This window comes from Talpa occidentalis, unplaced genomic scaffold (genome assembly GCF_014898055.3).
Source record: "Talpa occidentalis isolate TD23 unplaced genomic scaffold, MPIMG_talOcc4v2.1 talOcc4.12, whole genome shotgun sequence".
Lineage (NCBI taxonomy): Eukaryota > Metazoa > Chordata > Mammalia > Eulipotyphla > Talpidae > Talpa > Talpa occidentalis.
The window spans coordinates 45879674-45891361 of NW_023601212.1; the positions used below are offsets into that span (position 1 = coordinate 45879674).

The 11688-nt window shown below is 42.2% G+C and overlaps 1 protein-coding gene across 1 annotated transcript in view; it reads right to left on the minus strand.

The window, feature by feature from the left end:
- CALR3 (calreticulin 3) overlaps positions 1–11662 on the minus strand; it is a 33585-nt gene extending 21923 nt beyond the window's left edge. The window contains exons 1-4 of the mRNA XM_037506092.2: positions 11468–11662; positions 11150–11251; positions 7537–7740; positions 1569–1663 (exon numbers count right to left, since the gene is read on the minus strand). Of these exons, the coding sequence (XP_037361989.1) occupies positions 1569–1663; positions 7537–7740; positions 11150–11251; positions 11468–11558 (492 nt within the window). The 5' untranslated portion in view covers positions 11559–11662. The remainder of the gene's footprint in view (positions 1–1568; positions 1664–7536; positions 7741–11149; positions 11252–11467) is intronic.
- Between the last annotated feature and the right edge of the window lie 26 nt (positions 11663–11688).

The window sequence follows — 11688 nt, forward strand, 5'->3', positions numbered from 1 at the left end:
CTTGGGGTGGGGCCACAAGAGGCACCTCATTGTCAGCAGTGACTCACTGGGGCTTTGTAAAGAAGCCCAGCACCCCCTGCTCAAATTGAGACTAGTAAGGGATGGATGGACCGGCAGCCACTCCATACCACCAATAATGACCTTGAAACACATGCGGCTGCCTGTCTAGATTCATCCATGTTCACAAAGAACTCAGATGTTGGAGTTCTGGGTGCTGGGGATGCATCAGGGGATGGTTCTCTGCTTCCTGAGAATATTAAAATGGGGGTTGGGGAGTCCTCACAGGCCTCCACAGGCCAAGGACCAAGGCAAGCTACCTCATCAGAGAAGTCCCTGACCACTGAGTTGTAAAGCAGGCCCTGAGGCATAAGGTGTTATTTTCACAAGATTCCCTGGTTAAAAAGGTAAGAAAGTATGGTTTAATTTTAGAAATAGCACCATTTTTAAAAATTTGTTTATTTATGCATACAAGATCTGGGTATAGGCCAGAGATGCGGAGAAGGGGGTGGTGAAAGGATTCACCAGAGACAGAGGAGGGAGCAGAACAGGCAGATCTACTGAAATACACTGCTGAGGGGAGCAGCAGGTGGGATAGGAGAGATCTGCTGCGCCATGTGGGTCAGCTCCCTGGCTGGGGGTTGAACTCATGCTACAGTGGCTGCTGATAACTTCAGAGTGCTGAGACTTAACCCCTTGTGCCACCACAGAGACCCAAATAGCACCATTTTTAAATGTTCTGGTATTTTGATGAATAATTGCTCCAGGATTTTTTTTCTCATTTGAATATTGTATTCTTTGGAGAGAATGGATATGGCTGAAATGTATCCATCCTGTTGGAGCCCTTATGGGGCAAATGATTGTAGGATAGCAAAGTTCATGGTAAAAAGAAGCATGGCCACCCTATTGGGAATAAACTTCAGAATTCAAATCAAAGCCACAGACAAGTGTCTCTAGTGGGCCAGATGATGTTTGTTAAGATCTATCACTGGTAAGATTTCCTCAGTAAATCTTTAAAAAATATATTTAATTAAGAAATTTATTTTCATTGAAATATAATTGACATAATGATATATTAGTTTCAGGAATGCAACATAATGATTTGATGTTTGTATGCAATGCAGAATGATAACCACAATAAGTCTATATCTCATCTAATCTTAGCAATTTCACTTAAATATTTTATGATCAACAAACTATTTTCTTTTTATTCTTTTTTTTTCCCAAAAAGATTTATTTTATCCATGCATACAAGAGCTGGGGCACAGGCCAGAGATGTGGGGGGTGAGAGGATTGATTCACCAGAGACAGAGTGGGGAACAGAACAGGTAGACTGACTGAAATACACTGCTGAGGGGAGCAGCGGGTGAGACAGGAGAGGTCTGCTGAGCCATGTGGGTTTCTCCCTGGCTGGCCAGGGATTGTGCTACAGAGGCTGAGGATTGCTTCAGAGTGCGGTGCTTGACTCCTTGCGCCACCAGGGAGGCCCGCAATAAACTATTTTCTCAAAGCTTCTGTTATGATCCGGCAAGAGTTAACACAATCATTGATTTGAATACAAAAACATTTACCTTACACCGGATTGATTTCTTGTTTGCGTGATACTGATTCTTGAAATGTAAAATAACATGAACTTTCTTGATATCAAATCCACAAATATCAGGGCCTACAAAAAAAATTAGCTGCTTTCAATTTCCTTCTATAATGCATCACTGCAGGATACCCCCAAACATTCTCCTGAAATACCGTTGTTTGTCACTCAACGACAGGGACATGTTCTGAGAAATGCATCCTTAGGTAATTCTACTGTGCAAACATCATAGGGTAGAATGACACAAAGCTAGATGCTCCAGCTTTTACACACTTGGCTATGTGATACAGCCTGTTAGGACCACCATCATAATCAAGATTCACTGCTGACGAAAATGTTATTAAGCAACATGTAACTGTATACAAGACATGGGAGAGTTGCACAATCAGGAATAAACTGATATTCACATAGAGATACTGAAATGAACTGTGACACCCTTCTCTATTCAGGTCACTTTTCTGTCCTCTCCAGTCACTTTGGACTTCCGTAAACCAGCATGTGAGTCAGAAAAAGAACATCTATGAGTGACAAACACCCTGATATGAGGTCCTTATTCTAAAACTCTGACCAGTTTAGCTGTGCCCAGGTAAGGGCTTCAGAGCAGGACTGATTGGTTCCATTCACTGTGTGGAGACATATTTGCAAATTACATTGTCTCCCAGGGCCTGTGTATCCCAGTTTATAAAACAGGGATGTTAACCTTGACTTCACAAAGCCATTTTGCCAATTAAGTGAGCTAATATATGTATAGTGTTTAGTATGGCAAAGCTCAGTATCTATTGCTGCTGTTACTATGGTGATGCCCCAACACATATCTCTCTCTCTCTCTCTCTCTCATACACACACACACATACACCCCTAATGATAACCCTAAATTGGAAGCAAGAGACAACAATCAACACATAAATCCTTATGCTGTAAAGATCTAGAAAGAGTTCTATTCCAAAGGCAATAGTTTCTAATTGGCCCTGGGATTAAGTTTCAGTTACTAAGGAAATGAACTGCTATGGGACACACAAGTCCCTCATAATAAACTGCATTCTGAATATACTAAACAAGGTCTACAGGACAGATCCAGAAACTTCCCGTAACCTTTTTAGGATGTCTGGAATCACTAGCTTCAGCTTTATTGATCTCAAGCCCTAGGAATGTACTCGGACTGTACTAAAACAACCTGGTGTCTGTCTCAGATCCAGTATTCCCGCCTCCCTCAAGATTCTGTGAGGCAAGTCACCATGTAAACACAAGCAGATGACTGTGCTTTCTTTTAGAACTTGTGGACTTAGTCCACAATAAATAAGAGAGATTAGGGCTGTAATTACTTGCAGAATATTATTAATTTGCTACAATAGATGTGATACTGAACTTGCAAGTGGCTTTCAGGGACCAACCTAAATACCAGCTCTGTCTTCTAGCTGAGTTCTCTGAAGACATGTGTTTACAACATTAACATTTCTTGTTATCACTGGAAACATTCCAGTTCAAATTTTTTATAAAAAAGCTATGAAATGTAAACTATGTGTATAAAGGTCTACTCCCTCAGGATTGAAACGTGAAATTCATTTTGCCTCCAAAATTGGTCAGAAGTGCCCTCTCAATTCCAAAGCACCTATACATTTTTAATATTAAATTAAGCTTCATAACAGTACTAGAACTGACTGGAAAGGCCATTCTTCTTCCATTAGCAGCAATAATAAAATATTTATACATGTAATGGATTTTTATGAGGAAATGTGATAGACAGATGGGCTCTGAAGTTGGACTAACCTTAGGGAAGTAGCTTAATCTTTCTGAGCTTCAGTTTCCCTATTTGCAAAATGGGGACTAAGTTAACTATTTCCAGGGGTTTTATACTTCATCTTGCAAGGGCCCAATAAAATGTGGCTCTCTCATCCACTTCAATAGTACAGGCTGGCGCAGAGATATAAAGAAGTACTCTAGGGCCTCCCTGGTGGCGCAGCGGTTGAACACTGGGTTGCGAAGCTGCCCGCGGCCTCTGCAGCACCAGTTCGATCCCCGGCTGCTCCCCAGCCACTCCCCGGCCACCGGAGGAGGGTCCCACATGGCGCGCAGACCTCTCCTGCCACCCGCTGCTCCCCTCAGCAGTGTACTTCGGTCCTTCTGCCTGCTCTGCTCCCCGCTCTGGCTCTGGTGAATTCTTTCACCCTCCAGCGCTTCTGACTGTACCCAGTGCTTGTATAAATAAATAAATCTTTTTAAAAAATAAATAAATAAGTTTTTTTTTAAGTACTCTAACAATGACACAATGGGTTTAAGTAAAAGTTTGAGTTAGAAGGAAAGTTACACAGAAAATTAATTTTAACTTTTTTTTCCCACCCAAACTACACTGCTTCAAATTTCAGCTGTAACTAACAGGTGCTCTCTCTATATATAATTACAAGCAATCCTTTGTCAGATATTTTGTGGTTATTTTGTTTACCTAACTAAATCAATTGTGGAATCACCTTTAATTCCAGAAATTAACTTTTTGCAGATCTCTCTGCTTCCTGTCTTGAGAGAATGATAATAATAACCAAACCCAAGATATTGTAATTTATTTTTTAATCTAAGTAAACACCTTTTCTACCTCAGGTCCATCTCAAATTTAAAAGCCAAGAGTAAATGGAGTATGGTTTAGTGGAAAGAATTCTGGGAGTTGGGGTCTGTGCAGTGGGTAGAAACTTTATAGCCATCTAATGCTGGGATCTTGACACAGAAAAGTTACTATCATTAACCCCATTATTCTTCCTACATCTATAATAACACCCAGCTGTATATACAAATAAAAGGACAGCATAATGAGGGGTCCAAAGTCTGACACTTATCACAATAAATTCAGAGAGAAGCATTTTTATTTATTTATACAAGCACTGGGTACAGTCAGAAGCGTGGGAGGGTGAGAGAATTCACCAGAGCCAGAGCGGGGAGCAGAACAGGCAGACTGACAAAACACACTGCTGAGGGGAGCAGCAGGCGCAGCAGGAGAGGTCTGTGCGCCATGTGGGACCCTCGCCAGCGCCCGGGGATTGAACTGGCACTGCAGAGGCTGTGGGCAGCTTCACAGCCCAGCGCTCAACCGCTGCGCCACCGGGGAGGCCCAGTGTTTGCATTTTTCAACCTTTTTCCTTTCTTTAACTCAGACTTGATAACTTCCATTGCCTTACCTTCAAGTTTTCTGATTCTTTTTCCAAATGTGCCTAAGTACCTCTAGTGAAATTTTCATTTTAGTTATTATGCTTTTCAGCTACAGAATTTTTTGTTTTCTATCTTCCTGATATTTCCATTTTACTCACTCAATTTTCTTACTTTCTACATATAATCCTTTAGATTTCTGAAATTCTTTAAGACAGTTATTTTATTTATTTTAAATGTTTTTTTTAAGATTTATTTATTTATGCATACAAGAGCTGGGGTACAGGCCAGAGATGCGGAGGGTGAGAGGACTGATTCACCAGAGACAGAGTGGGGAACAGAACAAGCAGATTGACCGAAGTACATTGCTAAGGGGAGCAGCAGGCGAGTCAGGAGAGGTCTGCTGTGCCATGTGGGTTCCTCCCTGGCAGGCTGGGGATCGAACTCGTGCTGCAGATGCTGTGGGATTACTTCATAGTGCAGTGCTTAACCCCTTGCGCCACCGGGGAGGCCCAAAACAGTTATTTTAAAGTATTTGTGTAGTACAGCTGTCATAAGGTCTTCTTCAGAGAGTTTCTATTGATTAACTTTGTTTTTTTCCAGCAGGTCATAATTTTCTCTTTCTTTATATGCTTTGTATTTTTTTTTTTGTTCAACATTTGATTTAATAATGTGATAACTCTATAAATCAAATTGCCCCCAGGATTTGCTGATTGTTGTTTTTGTTTGTCTGAAGGTATAAGATCAATATCTTCTCAGATCTAATTTTTTTTTAAGATTTATTTATCCATATAAGAGCTGGGGTGAGAGGATTCACCAGAGACAGAGCAGGGAGTAGAACAGGCAGATGTACTGCAGTACACTGCTGAGGTTTGCTGCGGGTGAGTCAGAAGACGTCTGCTGTGCCATGTGGGTCACCTCCCCAGCCGAGGATTGAACTCGTGCTGCAGTGGCTGTGGATAGCTTCATAGTGCTACGTCTTAACCCCTTGCACCACCAGGGAGGTGTCTCAGATCTGTTAAGCCTTTCCCTGGGTATGCATGGTTATTTTTTAATTTTCTCCATATAGGCAGGTGTTTTGGAATGACCCAGTCATTAATACATGGTTCACCAAAGTGGGAAAGGTGGAAAATGAAGGGATGGTAAGGGCATACTAGCACTTTAAATATCCTGAAAGGCACTTTACCTAGAGGAGTTTACCAAAAAAAGAACATATCTCTCTTCCCTATTTATCACATTAAAACAGCTACTTAAGAGACACAACTGTCGATGGAGGGTAGAGTGATGATTTGTAAAAATGCACTGGGTAAATTGGTCTGTAGGTGGCATCTTGTGTAGTGGCTCTTTCTTTTTTTTGGATATCATCTTCTGTTGGGAGTATCATTTCTTGTTTGTTTTTCAGTTTAGGTGTTCACTTTAAGACCAAAACCTAAGTGTGACACTTTGGCTCTGTGCCAAATCTTTTTTTTTTTTTTTGCATTGTAGTTTGTCAAACAAACCTGAAAACAAAGCCTGACTCTGTCAGTACCTCTGATCAGAAACAGCAACCAGTGAGCAGAGCTTAGATCCACAAAAACTGAAGGATAGGTCCTTTTGTCCAGCCTAACTCACACAGGTGTGTGCAAGCTGTTCCCAGGAATAGTCTCCTACATGGCTGCATGTTGGGGGATTAGAGCTAAAAGTGACCAAAATTAACCCCAATTTAAATATCCTGGTCTTCCCCCATTAAGTTGCAATCCTACATGCTCTGGAGTTCCAAAATAGTTACATCAGAAAGATTCTTTTCAATGTCATTGCTGTCCAGGTGGGGAGACATATTCCTGGCGCTTCCTACCCCATGTTCCCTGAATCTGCCTCATTCTTAAAACTTTCTGAATTCATACACTTCAGCTGTTTTATTCCTATGGCCCAATGTGGTACCTTCCCAATTCTAACACAAATTTTAATCAATTATACCTTGTGTCAGGGCACATTTTATATATTCTGGTTTTCTGTAATGAACCAGATAGCAAACATATTTGGATTTGTAGGTCACATGGTCTGTATTACAACTACTTAACTCTTTTTTTTTTATTTTTTTTTAAAGAGGCATGTATTATTTATTTGTTTGTTTGTTTGTTTATTTGTTTGTTTATACATGCACTGGGTACAGTCAGAAGCACGGGAGGGTGAGAGAATTCACCAGAGCCAGAGTGGGGAGCAGAGCAGGCAGAAGGACCGAAGTACACTGCTGAGGGGAGCAGCGGGCGGCAGGAGAGGTCTGCGCGCCATGTGGGACCCTCCTCCGGTGGCCGGGGAGCAGCCAGGGATCGAACTGGCGCCGCAGAGGCCGCAGGCAGCTTCGCAACCCAGCGTTCAACCGCTGCGCCACCAGGGAGGCCCACAACTATTTACCTCTTAATGCCCCTTCAAGCAGTCAAAAAGATGTCAGTGAGTGGAGTAAGGCTTCCTTTGAGCACACAAATTTGAATTTCATGTAATTTTCATATATCGCAAAATATTATCCTTATTTTGGTTTTGACGGTTACTTAAAAAAAGTAACACTCATTCTCAGCTCATAGGCCATAACATACACATACACAGGCTGCAATTTGGCCCAGGGATAAGATCTGCTAACTCATGCGGTATTCAAAATACCTGGGCTACATTAATGTCGAATAAAGAATTTACATCAGAATGGTAGTTGCCTTTTTATAATATTATATTTAACAGTACAAATAACCTTTGATCAGATATACTCAAACAGTATACTACATTAGCAGAGTCCCAATCTAAGGATCCTATAGAAATGGTTACGTTGTATTATGTGAACTCACCAAACATAATATAATACTGGGATTTTCCATTCAGTTTCTTCTGATCCACATCTGCAGGGAAGATCTTGATGTAGCCCCCTCCACAGTCCATCTTCTGCTCATGTTTCACTGTGTACTGAATCACCAGAGTCTTCCCTTTATTGCTAAATGGTTTGAACCGTGCAGAGATGGCATAAAATCGGCCATTTTGAGTGGTTTGCAGACCTTTAAACAAAAAGTACTCATGAAGCACTCGTTACATCACTATGCTCAGTGATTTGGGGAAGTTAATGGTTGTCTTTCCCCCACCCCCAAGGTCCACAGAGTTTCTATTTCATATCCAGACATGTTTTTGCAGTGTTTTTTTTAATTTTTTTTTTTAAGATTTATTTATTTATACAAGCACTGGGCACAGTCAGAAGTGCTGGAAGGTGAGAGAATTCACCGGAGTGGGGAGCAGAGCAGGCAGAAGGACCGAGGTACACTGCTGAGGGGAGCAGCGGGTGGCAGGAGAGGTCTGCGCGCCATGTGGGACCCTCCTCCGGTGGCCGGGGAGTGGCTGGGGAGCAGCCGGGGATCGAACCGGCGCTACAGAGGCTGCGGGCAGCTTCGCAACCCAGCGCCCAATCGCTGTGCCACCGGGGAGGCCCTGTTTTTGCATTTAATATGACAGCATTGTCTTAAGTTATAAAAACACTTTCAGTTTAAATGATAAGTATGCAATCTAATTATAGATTAAATGTTAGTTTTGCTTCCATTAATCTTCCAAGGGATGGGAATATCCAGTAGACCCTTGCACAACATGGGCTTAGGGATACCAGCCCACATGAAAATAATCTCACACATGTTCCACAACCTCAAATTCAACCAACCAACATCCCCAATTGGTTGAATCTATGCATTTGGAAACGCACAGATAGAAAAAAATCCATGTGGAAGCATAAAGTTCAAAAGCATGTTGTTCAAGGGTCAACTGTACGATGAAGCTTGAGCAGCAACTGAATTTTAAAAGGGCATACATATCTTTTCCTTAATTGTCATCTAAAAACAGCTGTTGATGGAAGAGTGCTGATTTAAAAAAAAAAAAAGTGCTTCCTGGCACTGGCGAACTGGCCTGTAGGTGGCATCTGTGTGATGGCTCCTTTTTTGAAGATACCATATTTTGTTGGGAAAACCATCTCATGTTTGCTTTATAAGTTTAAGTGTTCACTTTAAGATCAAAACCATCCTCAGTACACTTAGGCTCTATACCAAATCCTTATCTTGCATTGCAGGTTGTGAGACAAACCTGAAAACAGAGCCAGTCTTGTTATTGCCTACCCTTCCTTGCTCCACGCTGGGCCCCACAGCAACTTATGTAGCCATTATAAATAAACTCAGCATTTTGCATCAGTATGTCTACACCTGAACTCATACCTGACTCCCCAGTGTCACACCTCTTTTTCTGCATGCTCCCCGCAGAACATATATATATATATATATACACACACCTCTTTCGTATATGTGTGTGTATATATATATACATATACACATACACATATATACACCTCTTTTTCTGCATCCTCCATTCATATATATATGTATATATATATATAATACATATATACATATATGTATATATGTATACATATATATGTATACATATATATGTATATATATAATATGTACATATGTATATATGTATACATATATATGTATACATATATATGTATATATATATAATACATATATACATATATATATATGTATATATATATGGCAGGTTTATTAGGACAAGGGACAGAAAAGTAAAGTACACTTGCATAGACACAAGCGGGCAGGAAGAGCAGCCCCAAAGGGACAGGTTTGCTAAGAGAGGCCTGCATGGTTGCAGGCGGGCGGCCTTGAGGAGAGCAGCCTCCGCTGAGGGAGGTCAGTCCTGGCATGGTACAGGTCACTGGCAGGCAGGAAGCTGCTGCACTGCAGAGGAGAGCTGGTGAAAAGAAGCACCTGCATAGTCACAAGTGGGCAGAGGAATTGCTGCCTGCATCCTCTATTCTTAACCCATCTTGCTCTTGTTCAAGGAATTTGCAGTCAATGCCCCCCCTCCACTCCAATTATACAGGCAATTCCTAAGGCCCTAAGATTCATCATCTCCCTCTGTGTCTTGACATCCCCCCGCCCCCCTCCCTGGTCTCCCACTACTTCCCATCTCTGACAAATTTTTATCATCTTTCCATACATGGCTTCTATGTCATGGTCCCAGGGGACCATAAATGGATGGACCTCTCCGCAGTGCCTTGCCCTGCATGTGCTCTAAGTAGACACATGCTACAGTGAATGAAATGTACCAAATCTCAGGATCCCAGATTGGAGAAAGGAAAAATCCCCAAATGACTTCAAGTGGGAACCCCAGTCCTTGAACAAGCTCCATGGAACAACATGTTTATTTTCACTCCATTTTCCTCACATAGGCTAATTCTGACTATTTGGAGTAACATCCATCTTACAAAACAATGCACACACAATCCAAAGTCAGAGGCTGCTGGACACCAGAGTAATAGGGCCAAATGGAGGTTGAGTGGAAAGTGGTGATGAGGGAAACTTAACTAAATCAAGGATTGGTGAATTTTTTCTATAAGGTCAGAGTAAATATTTTAGATTCTGTGGGTTATTCAGTCTCTGTCCTAACTACTGCATTCTGCCTTTACAGCATGAAAGTAGCCATAGACTACATGTAAACAAATGGCCATAGCAGTGTTCCATTAAAAATTTATTTATGGGCCTCCCTGGTGGCACACCGGGTTAAGCACCATACTGTGAAGCTGTCTGCAGCCTCTACAGAGCTGGTTCAACTCCCGGCCAGCCAGGTAGAAACCCACATGGCACAGCAGACCTCTCCTGCCTCGCACACTGCTCCCCTCAAGCAGTGTCTTCGGTCTGCCTGTTCTGCTCCCCGCCCTGTCTCTGGTGAATTCTCTCACCCTCCCACACCTCTGATCTGTACCCCAGTTCTTGTATGAATAAAAAATAAAAATCTTTTTAAAAATAAAATAAATAAAAATTTATTTATGGACAACGAAATTTTCATACATTTAATTGAAAGTTATATAATCTCTAGGTATCACAAAATACCATTGCCCTCTCACTTCTTCCACAACCATTAAAAAAATGTAAAAACCATTTGTAGCTTGCTGGCTACATAAAAATAGGCAGTGCATATAGTTAAGAGGAAATCAGAACAGAAATTATTACTGGCATCAGGAGGCTAGGGGGAAAGGGGAGAGGTCTCTGGAGTTGAGGGAGGCCACTTTCTTGACTTGGATATACACTTTTAACATTCACTGTGTTGTACCCCCTAAGATCTGTGCACTTGTCAGCATATACCTTTTATTTCAATTTTTTAAAATGTGAAAACAAGATCTATTATCGAATCTTTTTCTCTCTGCAGGGCAAGGATCTCCAAACTCTTGAACAGCGCTTATCAGGCAGAGTGATCTTTGGCAAGTAGAGAAAGAGTAAACAAGAACAACACTAGACCCTACCTGTGCCTTAGATTCCTCAGCTGTGACATGAGTGTGAGAGGTGTAGGGGTGTGGCCCACCTACCTTGAAAAGTTGGTATGGGAGTGTTTTCTCACGATTCCTACACTAACCTTTGTCTTTCTCTTTATGACCATAAAATTTCCCTGACGAGAGTCTAAAATGGCCAAATTGGGAGTCATTTGCAGAGTGCACCCATCGGTTCCTCCAGCGCTCTGTGGGGGTAAACAATATTGGTTAGAGCTGAAAACTGTTAATTTGGGTCACAGGGAGGGTAAAGGGACCCCTCGAAGCTTCACAGCTTCGAGGTTTCACTACCACCGACATAGCTGCGACAGACAGGCCGGGGTCAAGAGTGACTCGAGAGGTCCGTTGAGAAGTGGGGTATCGGGGACCTTACACCTCTGCCAACACGGGCGTTGCCCCTTCACCTCCGTCTAGAAATTCCTCCTGGAAGTAGACGGTGGCCAACACCACACGTAGCACGCAAAAGGCCCAGAGAGAGACAACAGGAGCGGCCATTCACGGGGAGGGCGCTTCTCGCAACGCCCCTTTGCGCCTGGCGGTCTTCGCGACGCGCGGGACTCTCTGAGAATTACAAATCCCGTCACGCCTCGCGATTATGACCTGAGACACCATTGGTCCCCGGTGG